Genomic DNA, 21,340 nt, shown 5'->3' on the forward strand with positions numbered 1-21,340 from the left:
CCTTCTTGATGTTAAACCAGTGCAGTTCTCCGTTTCTCTAGGTATAAAATGAAATATAAGGAAACCGACTATTTCCTTGAAAAATGCACCAGCATGAGATTTGCATAAAGCTGTAATAAAAGTTTTCCATGTACCATTCAAACAGAAGCAATGAAGAAGTAATGCCATTTTACCCTGTTGTATTTGATACTTAACATGTAAAAACAGTTATTGACTTGATTGTTTCACATTCATTTCACTAATATGATTGTTCACTTGTAGGCTGAGTTCTAGATTTACACATTTATTAAAACATGAGAAAATTACTTCCATAACTTACTTCAGGCCACGTTTTGCATTAGATATGAACCATTACCTTCGTGATGGTAAAATATCAAAACAAAACTCCAACCCCTTGTATCATTTCATTTTCAAGCCTTGTGTTTTAATGGTTTTGTTACACACTGATTTTCAGGAGCGGTTTATTTCAACTAATTTGTCAGCCCAAAGATTTAAGATCACTGTATTTTATTTACCTTTATCTGAGTAAATAAAATTCCAAGTACCTGCATATTCTGGCTCAAGGCTTTTAGAGGTTTTCACCCCACACAATGCAAAAGAGCAGCCCAACAAGACAGGCTGAGAGTAAATGACTAGTTTTATTGATCCATTTTATATGCATACTGGTTGTTTAGATACAGCAGAGCTGGTCCACTGTAATTTAAAAGATGTTCAGCTCAGCAAGTACCTTAGGAAGAACTTTTTTCCCGGTGTGAGAAGGGTGTATTTCTGTCCAGCCCCACTTCCTAATTGATTTGAAATCGCCCAAAGTAACAAACCTCAGCGATGTTGACCAGGCTCGAAGCCCTGGGGCTGAAAACGGTGGCGGCGCAGAGCCTGACTGGGGAGCAGATGAGTGTCTCTGCCCTGGAGCAGTCGCATCTCTCAGATGGGTGGACCAGATGGCCGAGGTTGGTAGCAGCATCAACAACCCAGCTTCTTTCTGCTGCCATCCTTTAGCGGAGCCCGTGCAAGCTGCGAGCTACCGCGGCGAGTCTGACAGGCGGCGACTGGAGGAGTCGTCGTAACTCAATCATCTGTCTGCACCCCAAGACCCCGCTCCTCCCTAGTCTGGAGCTTCCTACAACTCCCGTCAACAGCAAGAAAACTGGCGGGGTTTGAAAACTCTACTAATATTTGCTCACCAATAGGTCTCAGGCAGCGTTCGGCACCTCGCTCGGGGCATCTCTGACAAAACATCAGCCGTGCATCACTGTGAGGGGTCAACTGTGCACCAACTACTGCTCTTAAATGCTGTTAAACTGTCCCTAATGGCTGCAAGATCAGGCTGAAATTCTGGCACCCAACGCACGCACGTTCAAACGAGGAAATGCGTCCAAAATGATGGCTTGTGATTTGCCTGTTCTCAGAGCTGACTAGGACTGTGAAAGTCTTTGTGGAAACTGAGCCCAGGCTAGCAATTCTGGGGCAAGAGGCTAAGAACGCTTCCAGTTTCACGCAGAGACACCTCTGCTTCCTAGTCCACATAGATCTTGACCTTTCTTGATGCTACAGCACTTTGAACTTTCAGTCATGGGCCTAGGTGGTTCTGGTTAAGGCACTTTACTAACTGTTTTGGTTTAGTTTGGTTTGGTTTGGTTTGGTTTATTTTATTTTATTTTATTATTTCATTTCAAACTAGGCATGGCAGTCAAATAGCTATGCAGTGCTTCAAAAATCCAGGTAAACCAAGAAAAGGCAAAGCTGTGACCTACAGCATAAGGTTTTACTGGCAAAGGTGTATCAGCTAAGAGCTTGAAAAAATCCTTTGCCACCCCAGCCAAGATAACTATGTTAGCAAAACCTCTAGAGCAGGTTTTGCGTAGCTGTTCCAACAGAGGAATACTCTTGCTGTCTGAGCTCATGTCATTTGGAGAGGTGATGCAGCCTTCTGCCAGAAAACCTCCTGCATCTCTATTAAGAGGATGCTGCTGACACAGACGCATGGTGAAGCCAGAGCAGCAAAGGACCTTCTACTATGCCAGAGGTTTAGGTGTTATCATGCGCTCGCAACATCTTCTGCTACCCAAGTGCAAATTAACTGTGAATAGAAAATGAAATACAGTTTAGCGAACTATGTGGATTTTTCAAATACGATTTTCCTGGGGCTCATGTACTATGTTGGACATACCCAAGCTACGTTTAAACAACCCAGCTCGAGTATCAGATGCTCTTCAGCGTTAGTTGTGCTAAATACTGCACATGCTAGTTTAGGCCTCTTCCTGGAAGGATAAATTGGCCCTTGTGGACCATCACATTCCTAAGACCGGACCATTTTTGAGCATGTATATTAGAGGCAAGCCAACGGCACCCAGCAGCACTGGAACATTAACACTTAAACTGATCAGGCTTCACTTTCTGTTCCTGGTTGAGGCAGGTGGAAGTTGTTGACCCTTCAAATCTTTATTTTCATGCCAATGAGGTGTACAGAGATTTCCCCAGCTCAGAGTTCCAATTTGGGGCCAGCAGACTCCTGCTGTCAGGAGGGAGTACCAACTGGCTGACTCCAGCTTGACCCCACTGCTCCAGACCTCCTTTCCTGACTATCACTGCGGTTCTCCAGCAGCCGAAAGGCAAATATCTCAGCAACCTTCACCACTGAAATAGCTTGAGATGCACTGAAAAAGGGATTGGCTTTTGTTCACTTTAGCTGAGCTTTTGATGGGAAGACCTTCACCAAACCCTCTTTTCTAACGTACATTTTTGCTCTGCAAGGAAACTATCCAGAGAATGCCAAGATTTTGTTCTCCAGACCATGGAGGATGCCCCTTCCACCGGATTGTTTTAGTTTGAGTTGTTGTGGGTGAGATGTAGTGGACCCATTGAAAGATTTTTACCCACAGAGTACCATTCCAGTTTATGTTGTGATGAGCTTTCTATCGATCTGTTAGGCTTCGTTCATACTAGACAAATTGCTGGGAGGTTTGTAAGCGAGGTGAGCCAGCATCCCTACCCACAGTCCTGTCGCACCTATTAGCACAACCGCCTGCGTTTGGGAACTTGGTGTTCTCCGCGTTATTACAGGTCCTCGAAGGCTTTTCCTCCTGTAAGCTTTCTGTTGTAAGACACTAGGGACAAGAGAAGCGGGAGAATTGCATTATTAGGTTTAAAGTTTTAATAAAGCTGAAGCCTGAGGCTTTTATACTAGAGCGCCATGAGTTTTGTTTGTGCTGTTCACAAAATATTACGAGCAGAATTTTGTGTACAGGGTTTTTTTGGTTTTTTTACTGAGCTATGCATAAGGGAGATGACCCCTATGCTTTTTTAATCTGGAGTTATTTTAGAATTAAATATTTTTCTAATCATGATTGATTTTAAGAACTTATACCCCCAATGTAAGGTATGCATGGAAATTTTTGGTAGAAGTTCTGCAACAGAAATTGGTTTACAGTGTGAACTGTGACAAGTCCTAGACTCCAGATGCTCTAAAGCAATCTGTTCTAATAAGTTCATGCGTTATTATTACTGCTGCAGTGTGATTTATTGCTGTAGAAAACTATCACAATTGCAGATGTAACATCCAATAGATCTTTGAACAAAATATCAAAAAGTACTTGGCTATGGTCATTCTATGATTGTATCTCTGCAGTTGTTTTGTTTTGCTGTTTAAAAACTGGTGTGTATCAGATGCTGTTCTGCTGCAAGTAGGGATTTTATCACATCTGTGAATTCATTTAGGTAGAATTATTCTTGTTGCTAATTGAAAATGAGAACTAGTTTAACTTTGGATTATTTATTATTTTTGCTATGTGCTGTTCAAGTGTAGTTGCTCATTAATTCTAATCCCTAACGAATAATATTTTATGAAGACTTAAGGATCTAATTCTGTTTTAAGATGTGCAAAAAAATGAAAATATTTCAGAAATTCAGGAATTCCATCCAGGAAGCAGTGAAAGGTTTTGGGAATCCCAGACCGACAAGCTTGCACTACAGACATACACAATCATATGCTTCATGGTGAAGAGGAGTCTTTCTCAACTGAAGAAAGGCTCAAGTGCTACCATTGAGACAGACCAGTTACTTGGTTTGTATGAGATTGAGTGAAAGGAGGGTTGAAGAGGATCTTGAATGACTGTAGACACGTACCAAGCTCCAAGGAGAGCATGTGGAGTTACCAAGAAAGAATCTGCACATCATTGCAGAAGTGTTAAGTAAAAATTGCCCTCTCGCACACCAATCCTGGCATGTGATTTCTTCTTTCTTACCATCTACCACTGCTTTTACAAATATTTCAGACCAGCTGATGCTGTTTTGATCCACCAGAATTTCTACTGCAAATTCATTTCACTTCTAGAAATCATTGAGGACATTTGGACAGGGGCTTCCACTTCAGTTTCCTCTGAAAGGAATTCAGTTTGCATCCACCAAAACCTCGTAGAGACTCAAACCAGTATGAGGCAACTGGAGACAATGGAGGACTTGCGTCAGAATTACATTGCTCCAGGCCAAATGCTTATTGTAGACATGCCCATTCAAGCCCAGTGCATACCATGTAAACACCATGCCACAACTGAAATTGTGGTGGAAGACAGGGGAAGTAGATGAAAGTTTTTTTCAAAAGTTCAAGAGAAAGTAAAATTTGGGGGCTTTTTTTTTTTTAATCCATTTTTCCTTATTCCTAATTACAAGCAACTTAGAAGAGCTAAATATCCCCCAAATATGATGTGATGGAGGTTGATTTGATTGTCTAAGCCCATAAAAATGAAAGAGGCATGTTTTAACTTCCTTTTACCTTCCTCAGAAGGTGAATTTTTAGCCATTTTAAATTTGTTGGAATAGGTATTAAGAGTATGGAATCAATCCTGCAAAGAGTTACTCTCCCAGGCCATTTACCTGAAGTCTAACTGGGATATTCATGGATTTTTGTGTTTGCAGGATCAGACCTTTGAGTCCCCTTTTAGCATACTGATGCTTTCATTTGACAAGAGTGCTATGCTATAAAATATATACCAAAGATGTATTCTGATCTATTCTAAATATGTATACACACACACTAAACATACTGCATAAGTAATATATGTATAAGAGGCTATGTTTTATATGCATACACTACAGATAATAAAGGTATCAACCTTTTGTCATTATAAAATTATGATAATTGTGTAATATAAACTTATAGAGGATTGCCATCTGACCTTACCGACAGTTTAGCAGTAGAACACTTATTAAATTGACCAATAAATGGGTAATTAACATATACATGAATTTAAAGAATGCATTTCTAGGGGATTTCAAGTTCTTGCTTATGTAAGCGATAGAGTTGAATACTTGTGCAAATAGATAATTGATGTTTTCCCTTGCAAAGTGAAGGAACAAATTTTCAACCACTGGCATAGAGAGGGCTTTCAAAAAGATGCCTGAACGCTTTCTGACTTGTTGCAGTGAACACTGCTCTATGACTTGCCATTCTAAGGGAATCAAATATAGAGTAGTGATGATCTATGGTTAATAAATTACAAAAACAAACTTCACTGTGACTACAAAGAAGGAACACAAAGACAAAGGTAAAATGGAAATGCCTGAATAGAAAACATGGTTGGGAAAGTCTAGAGGACCCAGACTGGTGTACTGAGTGATGCAGCAATAAATAAGAACGGGTTCACCTACCAGATAAGTGCCAGTTTACCTACTTCTGACTTTAAATGAGTTATTGGAAGAAGAAGAAGGAATTTAAGTATAAAGTGAGCGGAGCCGTAAGCCATCCAATGAAGGGGTGCACAGAGAGATGGCTTTCTGCAAAATCTGTTCAGCTAAGAATAATTTAAAATTTGAAAATGAGCATTGAGCAGGACATTAAGTAAATCCTAGGCTGTGAAAACTTCTTGTCTATGGAATTTACTGACATACAAAGAGTGTAAGGCATAAAATGAACTTTAGACAAAATCCTTAGGTCTTTGTTTGCAATTGTTGCTTCAGTAAAAGGCACCATTATCCTGAAAAAAAAAAAAAAATATAACTTGTAGTATTGTAAATAGTCTGTGGTCTATTAAATACCTTCAGTTTTAGCATATCCACTTTAAAAGACTGTACTGGTTGCATGGAATAAAACTAGTCCTGGGAAGTGTAAGTCATGCATCCCATAGCATCATTCCCTTGGAATTTGTTTGTATCAACTGTAGTTGCATCAAATTTGAATGGCAGCTGGGTGCTACATTTGTGTTGAATGTTAGTATATTTTACCCTAACAATTTTATTCTGCTCACTGAATTTTTCAGATTTATGGGAATTCAAAACTATTTTTAGAAAAGATAAATAAGTTTTAACTGTGAGCTATCAATCCATTGAATCTAAAGCATTTACTGGGTATTGAAGTTTCTGTGACCAAAAGCACATAGGCTTCTTGTATATTCTTGCAGGATAAATTATCATCCTTGATAAGACTGTCTGCTGCTTGAGCATCACCCAGATCTGTTCTCCTTGGTTATTATTATCAGTTATGTCTTGTTGTAGCAGAGAACTTGTACTGTTATGGTAGAAGCTAAGTGTCCTGGGTTTGATATGCTCTGTTTTGACATTTCTGTGTCACTTAAAGATGGACACGTTAGACTTCTTGTTTAAGGGAAGGTTATACCCTTGATCCTTTCTCCACTTGATATATTGTTTTTGTCTATTTTCTTTCCAAGTTGGCTCATAAGGGCATGGATGCCTACCAAAACTTAGTTCTTCTGTGCTGGATGTAGAGAAATCTGTAACTAAAGCTCAGTTAATCTCTTCAATCCCTCTTTGCTGCTACATCCATGAGCCCTTGTCCTGACCCCAGCACTGTGGCTGAGTTATCAAAAAAACCTCACATTGTCAGCCTCAGTCTCTTTGCTGATCTTTGTGAAGAGAATACTGTTCTGCGGGCATCCACAAAGCTGAGCAGCAAGCACCAGCAGCATGTCGGATATTGCATATTATTCCCCATATCGTATATGATCTGAAAAGCAAAGACTGCATGTACCTTGTCAAGAAAAAGTAGGAAGAGGTGGTGATCGATGGCTGCCAGTTCTTCCATGTGGATAGGGAAATTGAGAATAGCAAACCTGAGCTAGGTCTAGAGAGGGAGAAGGGAACTGCGCATGTGTATTTCCTTTTGGTTTGAAGAAAAAGGTGATGTTCTTAGATGAACTGGGTGGCTAGTTTTCAAAACAAGAAATGTGGGATACAATAGCTTGAGAGAAGACTGTTTTTCCAAAGCAGAGCGTATTTTTTCCCCTTGCTGGTCATTAGCAGTGCTTCTGAAGACCAGCCCTTCATGCAGGAAGTCATGCTGTAACACAACGAGCTGGTGACAATTTTAAGCTTCCCCCAGCATGTAATAGCTCCAAGTAATTGGTAGGTACATGCGCTTCAAGGACAATGATATTTTTGCTCCTTTCCCCGTTTAAATCACAGCATTTTGTGCAAGAGGGTGCAGCCAAATAAGTGCTGGAATGCACAGCACTGGTTCAGGATTATTAGTGCATATGGCGTGTTTCTAAAATTTATTCAGTATACAGCAGGGTTTAGTGTGAGTTGGGCGTGTGTGGCTTACAGGTCTTGTTTTTAGATACTGTCTCTTTCAGAGAACTTTTTTTCTGGTAGGATTTCTGAGGCACTCTTACATGGAACGGAGGGTCCGGTCCCCTAACCACACTGCCTGTGGTGCTGGGTTTAGGAGAAGCCTGGCAACACAAGCTCCTGACAACTCCCAGCAGGTCCTGCAGCCCTTCAGCAGAAGGTCTTTCTGCAGATGCTGTCCTCTTTAGAGAAGGAGGGTGATGCTACCTTACCTGTTATGTCAAGGTAAAGCAGTTGGATCGTTGTGATGGCTGGTAAGAGAAAGGACTAGCCACAGCCCTCCCCAAAGCAGCCTGGTTTTGCCCTGCAGTCAAAGGGTCATCCATTCCATGATCATCTCATGCACATAGCTCTGCCTGATAAAGGGGATGGTAAAGCTGCACTCTAAAAACCAGTATTTTCAGATGTTTGGCAGATCTAAATCGTATTTGGGGTCTGGTGTAATTGTAAAGATCTGAATAGAATAGAATAGAATAGAATAGAATAGAACAGAACAGAATAGAATAGAATAGAATAGAATAGAATAGAACAGAACAGAATAGAATAGAATAGAATAGAACAGAGCAGAACAAAACAGAATATTGCAGATGAGATATTCATAATGAGTCCAAGTTCTGGTGAACCAGGCTGGTCGAAGGTCTGAGTGACTCAGCCCTTTGAGAGACAAAACATTTATCAGTGCTTGAGATGTCCATACAGGTTTGGGGAGGGGCATTGTAGCATCAATAAACCCCCTTGTTTTGAGGCTCCACCTTCCTCTGGAGCTCAGGGGTTTCATCCCCAGTTTAGCAGAATCACCAGTGGTTCCTGCAATGGCCTGAAGATCGTCCTGAGAGATTCACTATTCTTGCATATGGTTTCATAATGGAGGGAGTTTTGCCATCTTTATACTTAGAGTGAAATTTAGTGCTCAGTATCAGATGTTTGGCTGAAAATGTCAGTATTGTGTTACAGCTGAATGAAGCTCGGCCTCTTGCAATAGATGATATTTTGTCCTAAATGTGTGATTTTGTCCCCCACACACATATCTCTTATGTCCCATCCTCCAAAAATTCTAGATATTAAATGTGCCCCATGGGAGGGTAAATGATGGAAAAAATGGTATGTGTGGAAAGGCTTCACATGAAGAAAGATTACTCTTAAGAGCTTTTTCATACGCCAAGATGTCCTAAGCTCAGCTGAATTCCAGAGTCATGTAATTCTGACATTACCAAAGACAGAGTACTGGGGAAGGTGGATACCTGATTTTATCTGGAATGGGGAGCTCTGCATTGACACTACCTGGCCAATAGTGGTGAATATTTTTCCCTTAGAATATTAATTCAATTACACTGATTTTAAAATGTACATAATGTAAACCAAACAAAAGGCAAGACACGATAATTCAGAATGTTGTAGTGCGGTTATGTGGAATCGGAACTAAGAGTGTTTTGTCAAAAGTGTTTACTTTTGTGATATTTTGAAGAAACTAGGAGGTAGTTTGCATAAGTTATGGGTAAATGCTACTTTTCTATCAAAAATCTGGACCAAGGTGTTTATTTTGATGTTTGATGCAAAATATAATTCACATCCCCATTGTAAAAGTCTCTTTTAGAGCAGTGTTTTTGGAGGTGCAGCCTGTATGCTGATAAGCAGTTACTAGAGCATGAACAAAGGATGCCTGGTTTTAGAAATGTTGTATGTGTTGCCATTTATACAAAAGGAAGCTGAAAAAAACCCATTAACTTTAGTGCAGCATATACAGTGATAAAGACACTAGTTGCAAAATGCTGGTTTTATAAGTATAATTCATTATACTTTCTTTGATCCAGTGTTACAAATTAGGGTCACTTGTGTCAGGAGATTAAAACCTTTTTGTCTCTCTTTGATATCAAACTATTCTTTCGCAGTCCCTTTTATCTTGCAGAGCAGCACTGAATTCCACAGCATCTTTGTCAGTTCACTCATGTTATTTGCAGCAATCATTTAATTGGTTTTAGAACTAATATTATTTAGTCATACTGTCATGTGCAGCAACAGAGGCTCTTTAATATCCAAAAAATCTTGAGAGGCTCCAGCATTAGCTGGGTAAGCAAATGTATAAGAGAGACCACAAAGAATTTTGGGACCATGGTGGGAGTGCAAGGTAGCTAAATTGGATAGAAAAAGAAAAAAAACCATACAAGTCAAAGTAAGATTGTACATCAGAAAAACTACAGCAATCTACTGAAAATTAGTAGATGATAGTCATGAGTAGCTTACAGTGAACCACGGGTACCAGCTTCCCTGAAGCACGGAAATAGGAACTTGGAGAAGCTTGTAAAAGGTGTCCTCAGGGAATCTTCCATTTTTTCACTATGATACCTTTAATCCTAGAATTGTCAAGCCACATGGAAAATAATAGGACTGAATAGTTCAGTCAGTTAAAAGTTAGTATTATTTCTTTTATCAAAAATATTAGGTCTTTCTGTGTTTCTGGAGCTGTTAGGATTTGTATAAACTTTAAAACAAGTGAAGTCAAGTATTGAACCTGTATTGCTCTTTCTTTTTTAATTTAAGATCGTTATCTGTGACTAAGCAGACTCTATTCAATAGGAAGAAAGAACTTAAAGCCAATATTTTTTAACAGATGATTCAACGAGAGGCAGAAGTAAAGAATAAGGTAACTGCTGTGGCGTTGACAGACTCTGTTCACAATGTGTGGCATCAAGAAGTTGGGAAAAGTATTCGAGAGTGGATGCGAGAGGTGAGGCTGGTTTTTTTTAAAGAGTTGGGGTATATACGTCTGTGTATAGCTCTATAAACATGTCTTTATCTGCTGACCTCTTCTATTTCTTTAGGGTATGAAAGACAGCACATTACAGGACCATGGAAATTGTGTGCCCATACCAGCCCCTAAAATAACCAAGGTTAAAGCCATTTCTGAACTTCAAAGTTAGCAGTCAAAAGAATAAGAATCAAGTCCAGTGTTTCTTCCTGCTGCACAGCTATACAGAGACATACACCAAGGCAGCCCACGCACTGCCTGATATCTGGGGCAAAGTCCGGGGCGCACCCAGCGCTCCTGGCTTGATCTGGTGACGGTGGAAAACCCCCTTTAAGCTCTTTGTGACTCAGTTTGATGATTTGCACAACTGGCAAAAAAGCCTTTCTCAGCAGTTTTATGAGATGTAATTACTTCTGAAGTGCTCTGAGGTTTTCTGATGAAAAGTTGGAGTATTTGCTGCTGTACACCTACCAATGGCTAGTTAGTCCAAGATGATATGGTGTTGGTTGGGAGCCAGCACCAAGTTCCACCCTTGGGTGAAGGATGATGCCATGCATTTATTTTTCATTTAATACTTAAGTATGAGGTTGCTGAGATTTTAAAAATCAATTTTTTTTTAAAGTGAGACCAACTAAACTTCCACTTATGAGTCTCTTCCTCGCCAGATCAGGCTCATGTCCGTGTTTTCTATGTTCCTGTTGCTGAACGCTAAAACAGTAGGTCCATGTGGCAAATTTAAACTAGTTGCATCCTGAACTTTTTGTTAGACTTGACTTCTTTCGCATGGATTTAGTGAAACTTTGTGTATAGCCTGCCTATTCCTGACTTAACCTTACAGTTTTATAGGCCGTGACTGATGGGAATAGAGAATCACCTGGGATGCAGCCTGACAGCTCTGACTTAAATGTTAAAAATATAAAGAATGGTAACCCCTACAGGCTCTGTCAGAAAAATCCCCATTTTCTTTATGGGAAATCAAAACCTTAAAATATATGTTATGTAGTAAAACTGAAATTTTAAATCCTGTAATTTGAATCTGACAACTCCATTTTTCTTTAAGCATTTAGTCTGAATAAGACAAGTGCATTACCTTTAATTTCATTTGCAGAAAGTAGATCTTAAAGAATAAGTTAAATGATTAATGGCCTAAAAAGTGGATGGAGTGTCATAACTTACATTAGCATTGAAAATCTCCTATAAGAAAGAAGAATTTTACATATGTGAAGTGTGGCTGAGTGGTATTAAGACTAGCATATCACCTGGATATCTCTTACTTTAATCAGGTTTAAGGCTACTGGTAAAATGAATAATAATTAAAATATACACCTAATCGCTGCCTGTCTGTAGGGCTAATTGCTGTCATTGAAAGAATGAATTGTTAAAAAAGTAATTCTTCATTGAAGCTATCTCTTCTGTATCATTGGTGGCCTATTTTTAGTACCTATAGAAGTCATGATTTTTGAATTTATTAGGAGCTGTGATGAATGATAAAACAAATCATCCATTTACATATCTTGACACTGCTTTCGAGAATACTTATTTCTTACAGGCAAGTGTCACATTGTATATAAAAGCTGGTTAATTGTGTGCTAATCTTCTGTATTATCTCCAGCTCTCTGATGTAGTGTTCTATCAGTAGTTAATATTAATTTTACTTATTTCAAATGAATGTAATACTTCATAAAAATTCTACTTCTTTTATAATTTCTACCATCTTACATTTGCAATTTCACATTCAGCTGTTAATTAAAATTATACATGCAAATTGTAAAATGTATAATGCTTTACTACTTTAAACCTTAAAGCCTTTGTGAAATACTTCCATTTTAACCATTTTTTTACTAAAAAAGTTACATTAGTGGGTAGTGTGTTTGTTTTCTTTTTTTTTTTCCATCGAGTTCAATAGTTTCATTGATCTACTGTTTCTTACAAAAATCTGCCATGCTTTGTGAACTTCACTTTCTAATCTCATACAGCAACCCTTCCTTTATGTTGTTCCTGCTCTCCCTGGTCCCAGAACAGTAGGGTTGCCTTGACAAATCTATTCAAAAGCCATTCCTCGCCCTTTATTGGTGGGGACTGAAGCCTTTGAAATTCTCTCCTCACTGCAACACAGCTGACATCTTCTTCCAGACAGAATGAATTAAGGAAATACAATAAGACACTTGATCTACCAGTCAAGGATCTTTCCATAGTGAGGACAGACTCCATGGTGCACAACTAGGGCAGCAAGCATCTACAAATACACAATACATGCTTGTTTACCAGAATAGCAATCGTCCATTTTTGCAATCATGATTGATGGGATGATTTTTTAGAAATCTGTCTGAAAATTCATTGGGTCTTTCCAAAAAGTTGTGCGGGTTTTTTTTTCTTTTCCCCTTAATGAAGTTAATCAGGTTTTCAGAAAGGGAAAACTCGGATTTCAAATAAGGGAAGCCATGTAGATCTTGTAGTTCAGCTGGCAATCCTGTTAAAAATGTAGTTGCTTTATAATTAAATCTTCAATTCAGTAGATTCAATGTAGTTTCAATATATTTTATTAAAAGCATATTATTTAATACTTTAATTCATAGACTCCTGAACAGGTAACATTTGGAGCAAAACATTTTAAAAATTCATGGTAAATTCATCCTGCTCAGAGGTTCAAGAATGAAAGGTAAATGTAAATGCTTCCTGAACATAATTCCCTGAAGACCAGTATTTGCATTTTTAAATGTTCCTGTGCAATTCATCTCAGCTATATTTCCTATTATTTGAATATTAATCTGCCATCTTGATGGCTTTCATTCAGTTGTAATCTGTTGTTTAGTGATTTCACAACCATTCTTTCCACAGTGTACTCCATCAAAACACCCTGAAAAATTCTGATTTCTTAATGTTAGCAAGCGAGCAGGCTCAGTGTTTATATCAACACCTATTTAACAACTACAGAAAGGAAAAGCTTAAAATCTGCAGTGGGTAATTTAGGCACTGGTTGGTCCAAGCACCTGCTTAAGTCCACTGGCACTCAAAGTAGCACTTAAAGACAGGCTATTTAAGCGCATTGCAAATCTCCTGAATTGCGGTCTTACTCTTTTTGCTCATTTAGTATGAAACTACAATATTTCATTGCCAGTTAGTGTGAATAAGCTAGTGTAGTGTACCTTCCCGTCCCTGTTGGGACTGCTATGTAAATTAGTTTGAGTATTTTGATGTGATCATTGTCCTTACATACAAAGTCTGTATTTGTTTTTGCTCCGAGTTTTTGGCTTACCCCAAAATTGCCTGCCTACTCTTACAGAACTGCTGTAACTGGGTGTCCAGCTCCGAGCCCCTGGACACTTCAGTGGAGTCCATGCTGCCGGACTGCCCCCGCGTCTCTGCAGGTATGTGGCTTTGTTTGCAGCAAGGCAGTATACGTGTTTGTGCCCAGGAGCAGCTTTGTTTATTTAAAAATGCATTTGGTTCTGAATGCATTTTAACCCTTCTATGGCAAGATGTGGTTGAAAGCGTATGGCTGCTGCTATTTTATGCAGCCCACTGTTAATGGGGTTTTTTTGCTTTGTGTGGGATTTAAGTTCTCTTGTCTACTCGTAGTTTATATTTTTCTAGTCTTCTTTTCTCTTTGGCTTTAAGTAATTGGTGACATTATAGGTAGGAGCTTAAGAAAAATAATAGTGATGATGAAACTGCGAAATTTATCATAGGTCCTTGAATAAATATCTAACTCGATGTGGGCAAGAAGGTTTTAAAGAAGTACGTTAATGAAACGTACAGCTAAGTGAAATAAGACACTTTCCTGAATCGTGATCGGCATAACTCCAGTTTGTGTAGCAAATTATTTACAGCATCCAAGAATGTTGATGTGAGATTTCTGTTGTTTTGGAAATACTTAGCTATGCCTTTTCCTTAATGAACCGTAAATGATAAGGAGTGCATGAAATAATACACAGAGACTTTTGTTAATATGTAATAATTCCAGAAAGTAGATGTAGATGTCAATGTAACAGGAAAATCTCCGATCTCTGTAGGAAAGTAATCTAAAATACATAAAGCTGTTACTGAACTTTCATGTTTGATTATCAGGTTTCCTAAAAGCCATAGGTAGCGTATTTCTGTAGAATATAAAATCAGGTTCAAGGGAAGACACAGCCTATACAATATTAATTTAAAAGCTGGAACAGTGTTTGACCTTGCTCTGTGAGACGCAGTTGTTCATTTGACAAGTTAGAGATTCATATCTGTCTGGATTTGTGAGGTTGTTAATGAGACCTAACCTTGCAGATGAAATTTAGTTTACTGCAGGATATTTTTAAGGCTTGGAAAATTTAGCAGTACTTTGTTTGAGAGCTCACAACAACCAGAGACCTGTAATCACATTTCTGCTGTGGGTTGGGATCTAACCATGTAGATCATCAGCTCTGTGCAGACGCAGTGCAATAGCATTGACATTGCTCTTTAGTGCTTAGGGAGATGATATATTACTAAAATTTTCATAGATTCAACATTCGTTTACCAACTTTTTGCTCCTTTAGGGGAGAGCACTGCAGTTTAAAAGAAAAATAGTGTTCAGGAGTGGAACTCTTTAAAACAGGATTAACTTCCCGTCTCTGACGTCTGTGTTGCTGTTGTGGAAGAGTGCATGTTATAGAGGTCACTTTAGTCAGGTAAACAGGGGCCTGGATGGCAACCAGTCAGTATTTACAGTACACTTGCCAGCACTGAAAGTCCTTCATCTGAGCGTCTCTTCTGCTTCTTTATATTCATCCTATGTAAATAATGTAAAATGTATTCTATAAAAGAAATCCTAAGCATTATTGAAAAACGGACTGATGCTTTAATAGGAGTATGAATAAGTCTTAATTTTACACTTCTATTGAGGATGGGTCATAGTGGGCATAACGTTTATACTCCACTTAATGAACTCCCAGCTACACTGAAGTCTGGCAGAATTAATTTAAATGGAGTAGGATTTCAACCAGTAAAAGTTGTAAAAGTTGGCTCTTTGTATTTCATGCATACATACAATGCCACTGGATTAAGACCACTGATGTTTTAAAAGTTCTTGTCAGAGATTTTGGACAATTATTTAAATGGAAGCTTACTATTTCCAGGTTGGTTCTGTGTAATATAAGGACAGCATAAAGTAGTATAGCTTTATGTGACTAGTGCTGAATTATCAATTTGCTCATATGTTTTTGTTTATATTTCTTGTATTCATGTCTTATTCGGACAACTGTAAGACATTTACAGAGGAACAAGTGAATAATTCCTACAGTGTGTTTATATGAGCAATAGCATAAGCCTGCATTAGAGTAATCTGTAATAAATTTATGAAATGCTACTAGATGGAGGAGCATTAGTATTTAATGTGAGAGATTTTATTTCATTCGTTTCCTGAGAATTGCAGTACTGAAATAGCCCACACTCAAATACTGGCAGCATTGCCCTTGGTATTTCAATGAATGACAGTAAGAGCAATCAGAGCAATGAGAGATTTTTTAAAATAAACCTTCTGCAGAAGGAAGATTCACTTTTCTGCTTGGAACCCCATCTTTTATCTGTGTTTGCACTGATAAGAAAGTTCAGGAATAAGTGCCTCTTGGTCACATCTCATGAGCCAGCTTTTCCAAAAAGGGTCTGATATTCAGCCATTCAGCATATTGGGATTTACAGGCAGCCCCAGTTTGTTTGTGAGCAGATTATGTCACAGTCTCTTGGTTGCATTTCCCTTAAAAATCACTAGAGAGAAATAAATGGCCATCAAACTGGAAAAACAACTTGTAGTTCCAGGTAGAGTTGTTAAAGCTTTTGCTTAGAGCATTATTAAGTAATTAAAATGTTTGCCGTAATTCATTCATGCCTTAGTTACAAAAAGGAATGAATGCACTTTAATAATTAAACATTGTGGGCATGAGAACAACAGTGATACAGAAAAAGCAAGCCATAATAAATCCATTCTCTGTCCTTGTGGCAAGAGGTGATGTACTGCGAGGGTCCCACCTTCATGGTCTTTCCTCCACGTCTCAAGGATTTGTGTCTTCTGATCTAATGTCTTCCTGCGATAGGTCATCATCACACCGTAGGGATTGTGCTCTAAAATTTTCCATCTAATATAGTTGTCCGGTGTGTTATATGTGATCCTAAAAAGGCTCCCATGCAGTGTGGAGGGACATACCTCCCAGCTCAGACACCTTCCATCAGACATGGAGCTCCTGTTGAGGCTATCTCTTCAACACTACCCGCTGTGTTACCCTTCCATATTTTTCCAACAAGAACAAGGCATTCTTCCTCATCAGAGAAGAGTCCACTGCTCTCCCTCTGTCATTTATCTTTTTCCAGGCGCGGTTGTCCCCCCCTCTGCTCCTTCTCTGGCTCACAGCCCTCTCTGGTTTCCAGCTTTGGAGCGTTGCACAGGTAAGGTCCTCATCTGTGGCACTGTCACCTCACTGGCCTGGAGAAGCCCTCTGTCAGTCTCCTGTCTTCGGTCTATGTTAAAAAAAACTATATCTCCTACCCTTTTCGCTTTCAGCCCTCATTAAGGACCTCTGTCAGACCTGAGGTTATCTTCTGCCTCAGTCCCAATCCACCTTCCTAACGTAGTGAAACCAGAAGACCTCTCTTCTGTCTCAGAGGAGATGGATCCATCTCCTATCTAAGACGTAAGCAATTGTAGGGTGGAGAAAGGTGAAGAATTTAAAAGCAGTCTGTACATTAAAGATCATCACATAAAATGGAGTAGGGGTGGGAGTCTTACTGGCTAGAAGATTGGAGGTCCACTTGTAATTTGACGCAGACAATGGGATAGACCTTTTAAAGACAGGTTGTATCACGTTACTGCTAACTGTAGTTGTAGTTCACTTAATGTCTCTTGAGACCTTATAACATTTCTTCTAGTTCTGGAGCAGGGATTTCACAAGCCCTTGGGAAGCCATCCTACTGGAGCAGGTGCTGGGTGGGAAAAGCTGAGAGCGAGGATGGGAGAAAGCAGATCCATGGATCTGTGTCCATCTTGATTGCTGCTCAGCAATTAAATTACTTTGATTTCAGGATAGTGGCCTGGACATTACCCCAGGGAAGGCATTGTGGTAAATTTTGCTGGCTAAACGTGGTCTTTGTTTTCCTGAATACGAATTATTTTGGGGTGCCGCATGGGTAGCACCTTAGTGTTTGGGTAAGATACATTCCTTGGCTCATGTGTTTCTGTCAGTGAAAGCTTTTTATTTAGGAGAGAGGATTAAACTTTGCAGTATTTTGCCAAAGTGAATATGCACCAACACTCATTTACATAATCAAATAAAAAGGAAGTTATTCTAACATTACTAAAATGAATTGCCTAATCAAATCCTTTTAAAGCCTTTCTAGTTGACCCCCAAAATCACTAGTTATTATTTTAACTGTTGCAGCCAATGTAGTTAAAACATTGTAAAATAAGGAAATTATAACATCAAAAGACAAGCAAGATGACACAATGGAATGAAACGTTGACAGTAATCAAGAAAAGCTCTGTTTATGGAAGAGCCTAGACTCGAATATATGTGTCTGTAATAAGGAAAAAAGTGCAAGAATTAATTCATGTAGCTGAATAAAGTGATCTCAGGCTGGCGGAATTAAAACTCTTAATTTGGGGGGACAGGTATGACCCATGCTGGTGGTGTTCTGAACAGTGTCCTGAGTGAGTCCTCAGATAGTATTCCCTAGTGCCAAATGTCAAGTTTGACTTTGTGTGATGTATAAAACATTTCATTTCATTCAGGCAAGCCAAGCACAACTCTTTTTTTTTTTTTTTTTCTTACTTTGAATTCAGAAAAGATCATTAATGTTATTTCTAACAGGCTACTGCAGGTGTTTGGGGTTAGTGGTAGCTGTCCAAACTCAGGTAAGAGTGTAAGCTTTGTGTGTGTCAGCACCAAAAGGAAGTCCTTCACATTGCACAGAGGTTCAGAAAGTCATTGTTTTCCTACTTTGCCTGTTCAAATCCTTTTAACTGGGAGAAGGGAAGGGGAGCTGGTGGTTGTTTCTGACAGAGCTGGTCCCAACAAGGAACAGGGGTGTCATCCGTAGAGCCTCTTGGTAAAAACACAGCCAAAAGCGTTCCTGCGTGTGTTAAACACACACTATGTACTTTAAGGCTTGGAGGGTTTTTTTAGAGATTTTTCTGTATGCACATAAGAGACTTGCAGTTCAAAACAAATGAAAGATGAGATTCTGCAGAGCTCACTGAAAAACAGGGAAAAGCTTGTTACCTGCTGTTTTTGAGTCCTTGGCATAGCTTGATTTAATATCAAGACAAGAATATGGTACTAAACAGTCCCCTCGGGACTGCTGCTTTGTGCTAAGTAATAGAATAGCATCAATAATCCTTCCATGGGGCTACAGTAAATTTAAGTAAAGTTATTCTGGACTGTTAGATCTGCTTAAAAGCACTGATCCAAGAAAGTGAGCGCATCACTTGCACAGCGAGCCTTTCCCTGGAAGAGCCGTCGTGCAGCCTGGCCCCTGCACACGCTTGCACCGACTCATCAGATAAAGCCCGTGTCACGAAGCTTGCGTTGATAACAGGGAAACCACAAATTAGCCATTAGATTACGGAGGTGGTAGGTTTTTTTTGGCTTTGCCTAACAGGTGACTTCTGCTCACTGTCTTAAGAGTTCAGTTGTGTATTTCTGTAGAAAAGCCTCACCTAGCTGCCGATGCACCCCGTGCTGAGCAGATGCTGGGGTTCAAACAGGAGGATCTCCAGTGAGGTTAAACGTTCTCTGCAGCACTGCAGGGTCTGTGCGCAGAGGTAATTGCATGAGCAAGGCTTGTGACAGGCATACGGAAGGACCAAATTATTTCTTCCTGCTTTTTTTTCTGTTTTATTTGCATCACACTACACTTCCACTCTTACACATTTATGTTTCTTGCTCATAACAATCAAGGCAGAAACCATAAACTGTATGAAGCACTGAGACAATACCTGGCTCATCCTCTTAGTGGCTTTTAGCCCAGTTTACCAATGCTTCTCATTTTTCACTCTTTAATCAATTTGGTGAAGACCATTCTGGGCTGTTTTCTGACATTAGTATTTTGTGACCGGGGGTAGGTGTCCAATAACTCCAGCAATATAAGAAATAAGTGCAAAACCATGCACTTTTTACAATAAGGCAGATTAAGCAATTTACCCATTTTGCTAAAAATGTTATTTCTGCATTCACTAGTCGTTCATGGAGATTAAGATTACAGTAATCAGTGTTTACTGTAAACCTCTTTGCATTTTATGTCTTCATGTGCATGCAGTTCTGTCAATAATAGCTTTGCACTTAGGAGAAAAGATTAAACACCGCAGCATTTTGTCAAGGTGGCAGGCTCCTGTGTTTAGCTGCATATTAATCTGTTTTAAGGTATTTGCAGCATTAATAGCACAAATGGATGAATGCAGGAATCTGCAGTGTAAAGGTTGCTTTGTAGCCCTGTGTCAGCACCCTCACATGCTGCAAGTGTTGGTCCTGCACTTCCATTTCTGCTGCTGTACATTGTCTGTCGGGGACTGGAAATTATTACGGAAACTTTGAAGCATCATCCTGTCTTAGCCACAGCTCTGGCAGTTGCTGCACTAAGTCCAACTTTAACTAATGTCTTCTTAGCGCTAAAGTAAGTAGCTTTCTCCCTACTCCCGATTCTTCAAAGGCGCTCTGCCTTTAGTCTCCTGCTCAGACTCAGGTGTGGCAGGCAGCTTTTCGTTTCATGTATAGTACCTAGCTGGATGTGAGCTCCTATGTTGTGTTTTGAGTAGCTTAGTTTTACAGTGCTTTGGAAAGGACAAAATCTATAAAGACCTGTTGAACGACATTGCAGATTCTGTTCCAGAGCTCCAGAGCCTCAAAAGTAAATATGAAAATATGAATTTGAAAGTGTTGACTTCAATTCCCAGATGTTGCTGCAGTCAGAGAGTTGGGTTTTACAAGAGTTTCAATTTTATGATGCATTTTTATAACTTTTATATGACCAGCTAGGTGTTTGATATACCACCAGTACTGTTATTTTTTAGGACAAATGCTCATATTCGTGTACCATTCTACAAAATAGTTACATGTATTTGAGGCAGTACTGTTGTTAGAGAAACTATTTCATCAAGAATTATTCTTGTACTCAAACATACCTATTTATCATTGCATTTTTTTAGAGTACAGTGAACTAGTTAGAGTGATGTATGCTTGCCTCAGGGTCCCTGAGGCTGTCTTTGATTGTGGTAATAATGAATAATGTAAATTATTACAGCCAGATATTTCCTACAAAGTGTTTGACAACGGTTAGACTGCCGTGACCATTGCTTCTGATACTACTTAATGCTATCTCATTAGTGTGTTTTATATCCATATCTGTCTACATCTTGGCTGAAGACTTACTCTAATGTGCAATTGCAAACTCTTGAGTTCAGGGACTTTTTGTTTGGTGCCTGTGCTTCTTCTCAGCCCATGCAGGTGCCAGAATAGGTGATGCTTAACCAGTCTTCTGCATGGTTGTGTTGTTAAAATACTTATGCCTTGGCTCCTTACAGCTCTTACAGACACAATGACAGTACAACAAGTAATGAACACCTTCATGTTTTGAATAGGCAGATGCAACTTTACTGCAGATTTCCAAGTGACAGTTAAGACTAACACTTTAAAGAGACTATGTTAAGTATGATTAAGTTATTGGTAAAAAGCCAATATAGTATTCGTTCAATCTGCACTAGTTTTGTCTGTTGAAGGGGAAAAACAAGAAGAAGCAAGAAGGGCAACGAAGCTGGTGAAGGGTCTGGAGCACAAGTCTTATGAGGAGCAGCTGAAGGAACTGGGGCTGTTCAGCCCGGAGAAAAGGAGGCTGAGGGGAGACCTGATCACTCTCTGCAACTACCTGAAAGGAGGGTGTAGCGAGGTGGGGGTTGGTCTCTTCTCCCAAGTAACAAGGGATAGAATGAGAGGAAACAGCCTCAAGTTGTGCCAGGGGAGGTTTAGATGGCAAATTAGGAAAAATTTCTTCACTGGAAGGGTTGTCAAGCAC

General features: G+C 39.3%; 1 protein-coding gene across 4 annotated transcripts in view; it reads left to right on the top strand.

Annotated features, from left to right (window-relative positions):
- FAM172A (family with sequence similarity 172 member A) overlaps window positions 1–21,340 on the top strand; it is a 272,178-nt gene that overhangs the window by 184,601 nt on the left and 66,237 nt on the right. For 2 of the 4 annotated variants that reach the window (XM_030004919.2, XM_030004921.2), the window contains exons 9-11: window positions 10,190–10,306; window positions 13,611–13,695; window positions 16,652–16,726. In XM_030004919.2, coding sequence (XP_029860779.1) covers window positions 10,190–10,306; window positions 13,611–13,695; window positions 16,652–16,726 — 277 coding nt within the window. The remainder of the gene's footprint in view (window positions 1–10,189; window positions 10,307–13,610; window positions 13,696–16,651; window positions 16,727–21,340) is intronic. The other 2 variants (XR_003922007.2, XM_030004920.2) reach the window with 1 other exon arrangement.

Source organism: Aquila chrysaetos, chromosome Z (assembly GCF_900496995.4).
Source record: "Aquila chrysaetos chrysaetos chromosome Z, bAquChr1.4, whole genome shotgun sequence".
Taxonomy (NCBI): domain Eukaryota; kingdom Metazoa; phylum Chordata; class Aves; order Accipitriformes; family Accipitridae; genus Aquila; species Aquila chrysaetos.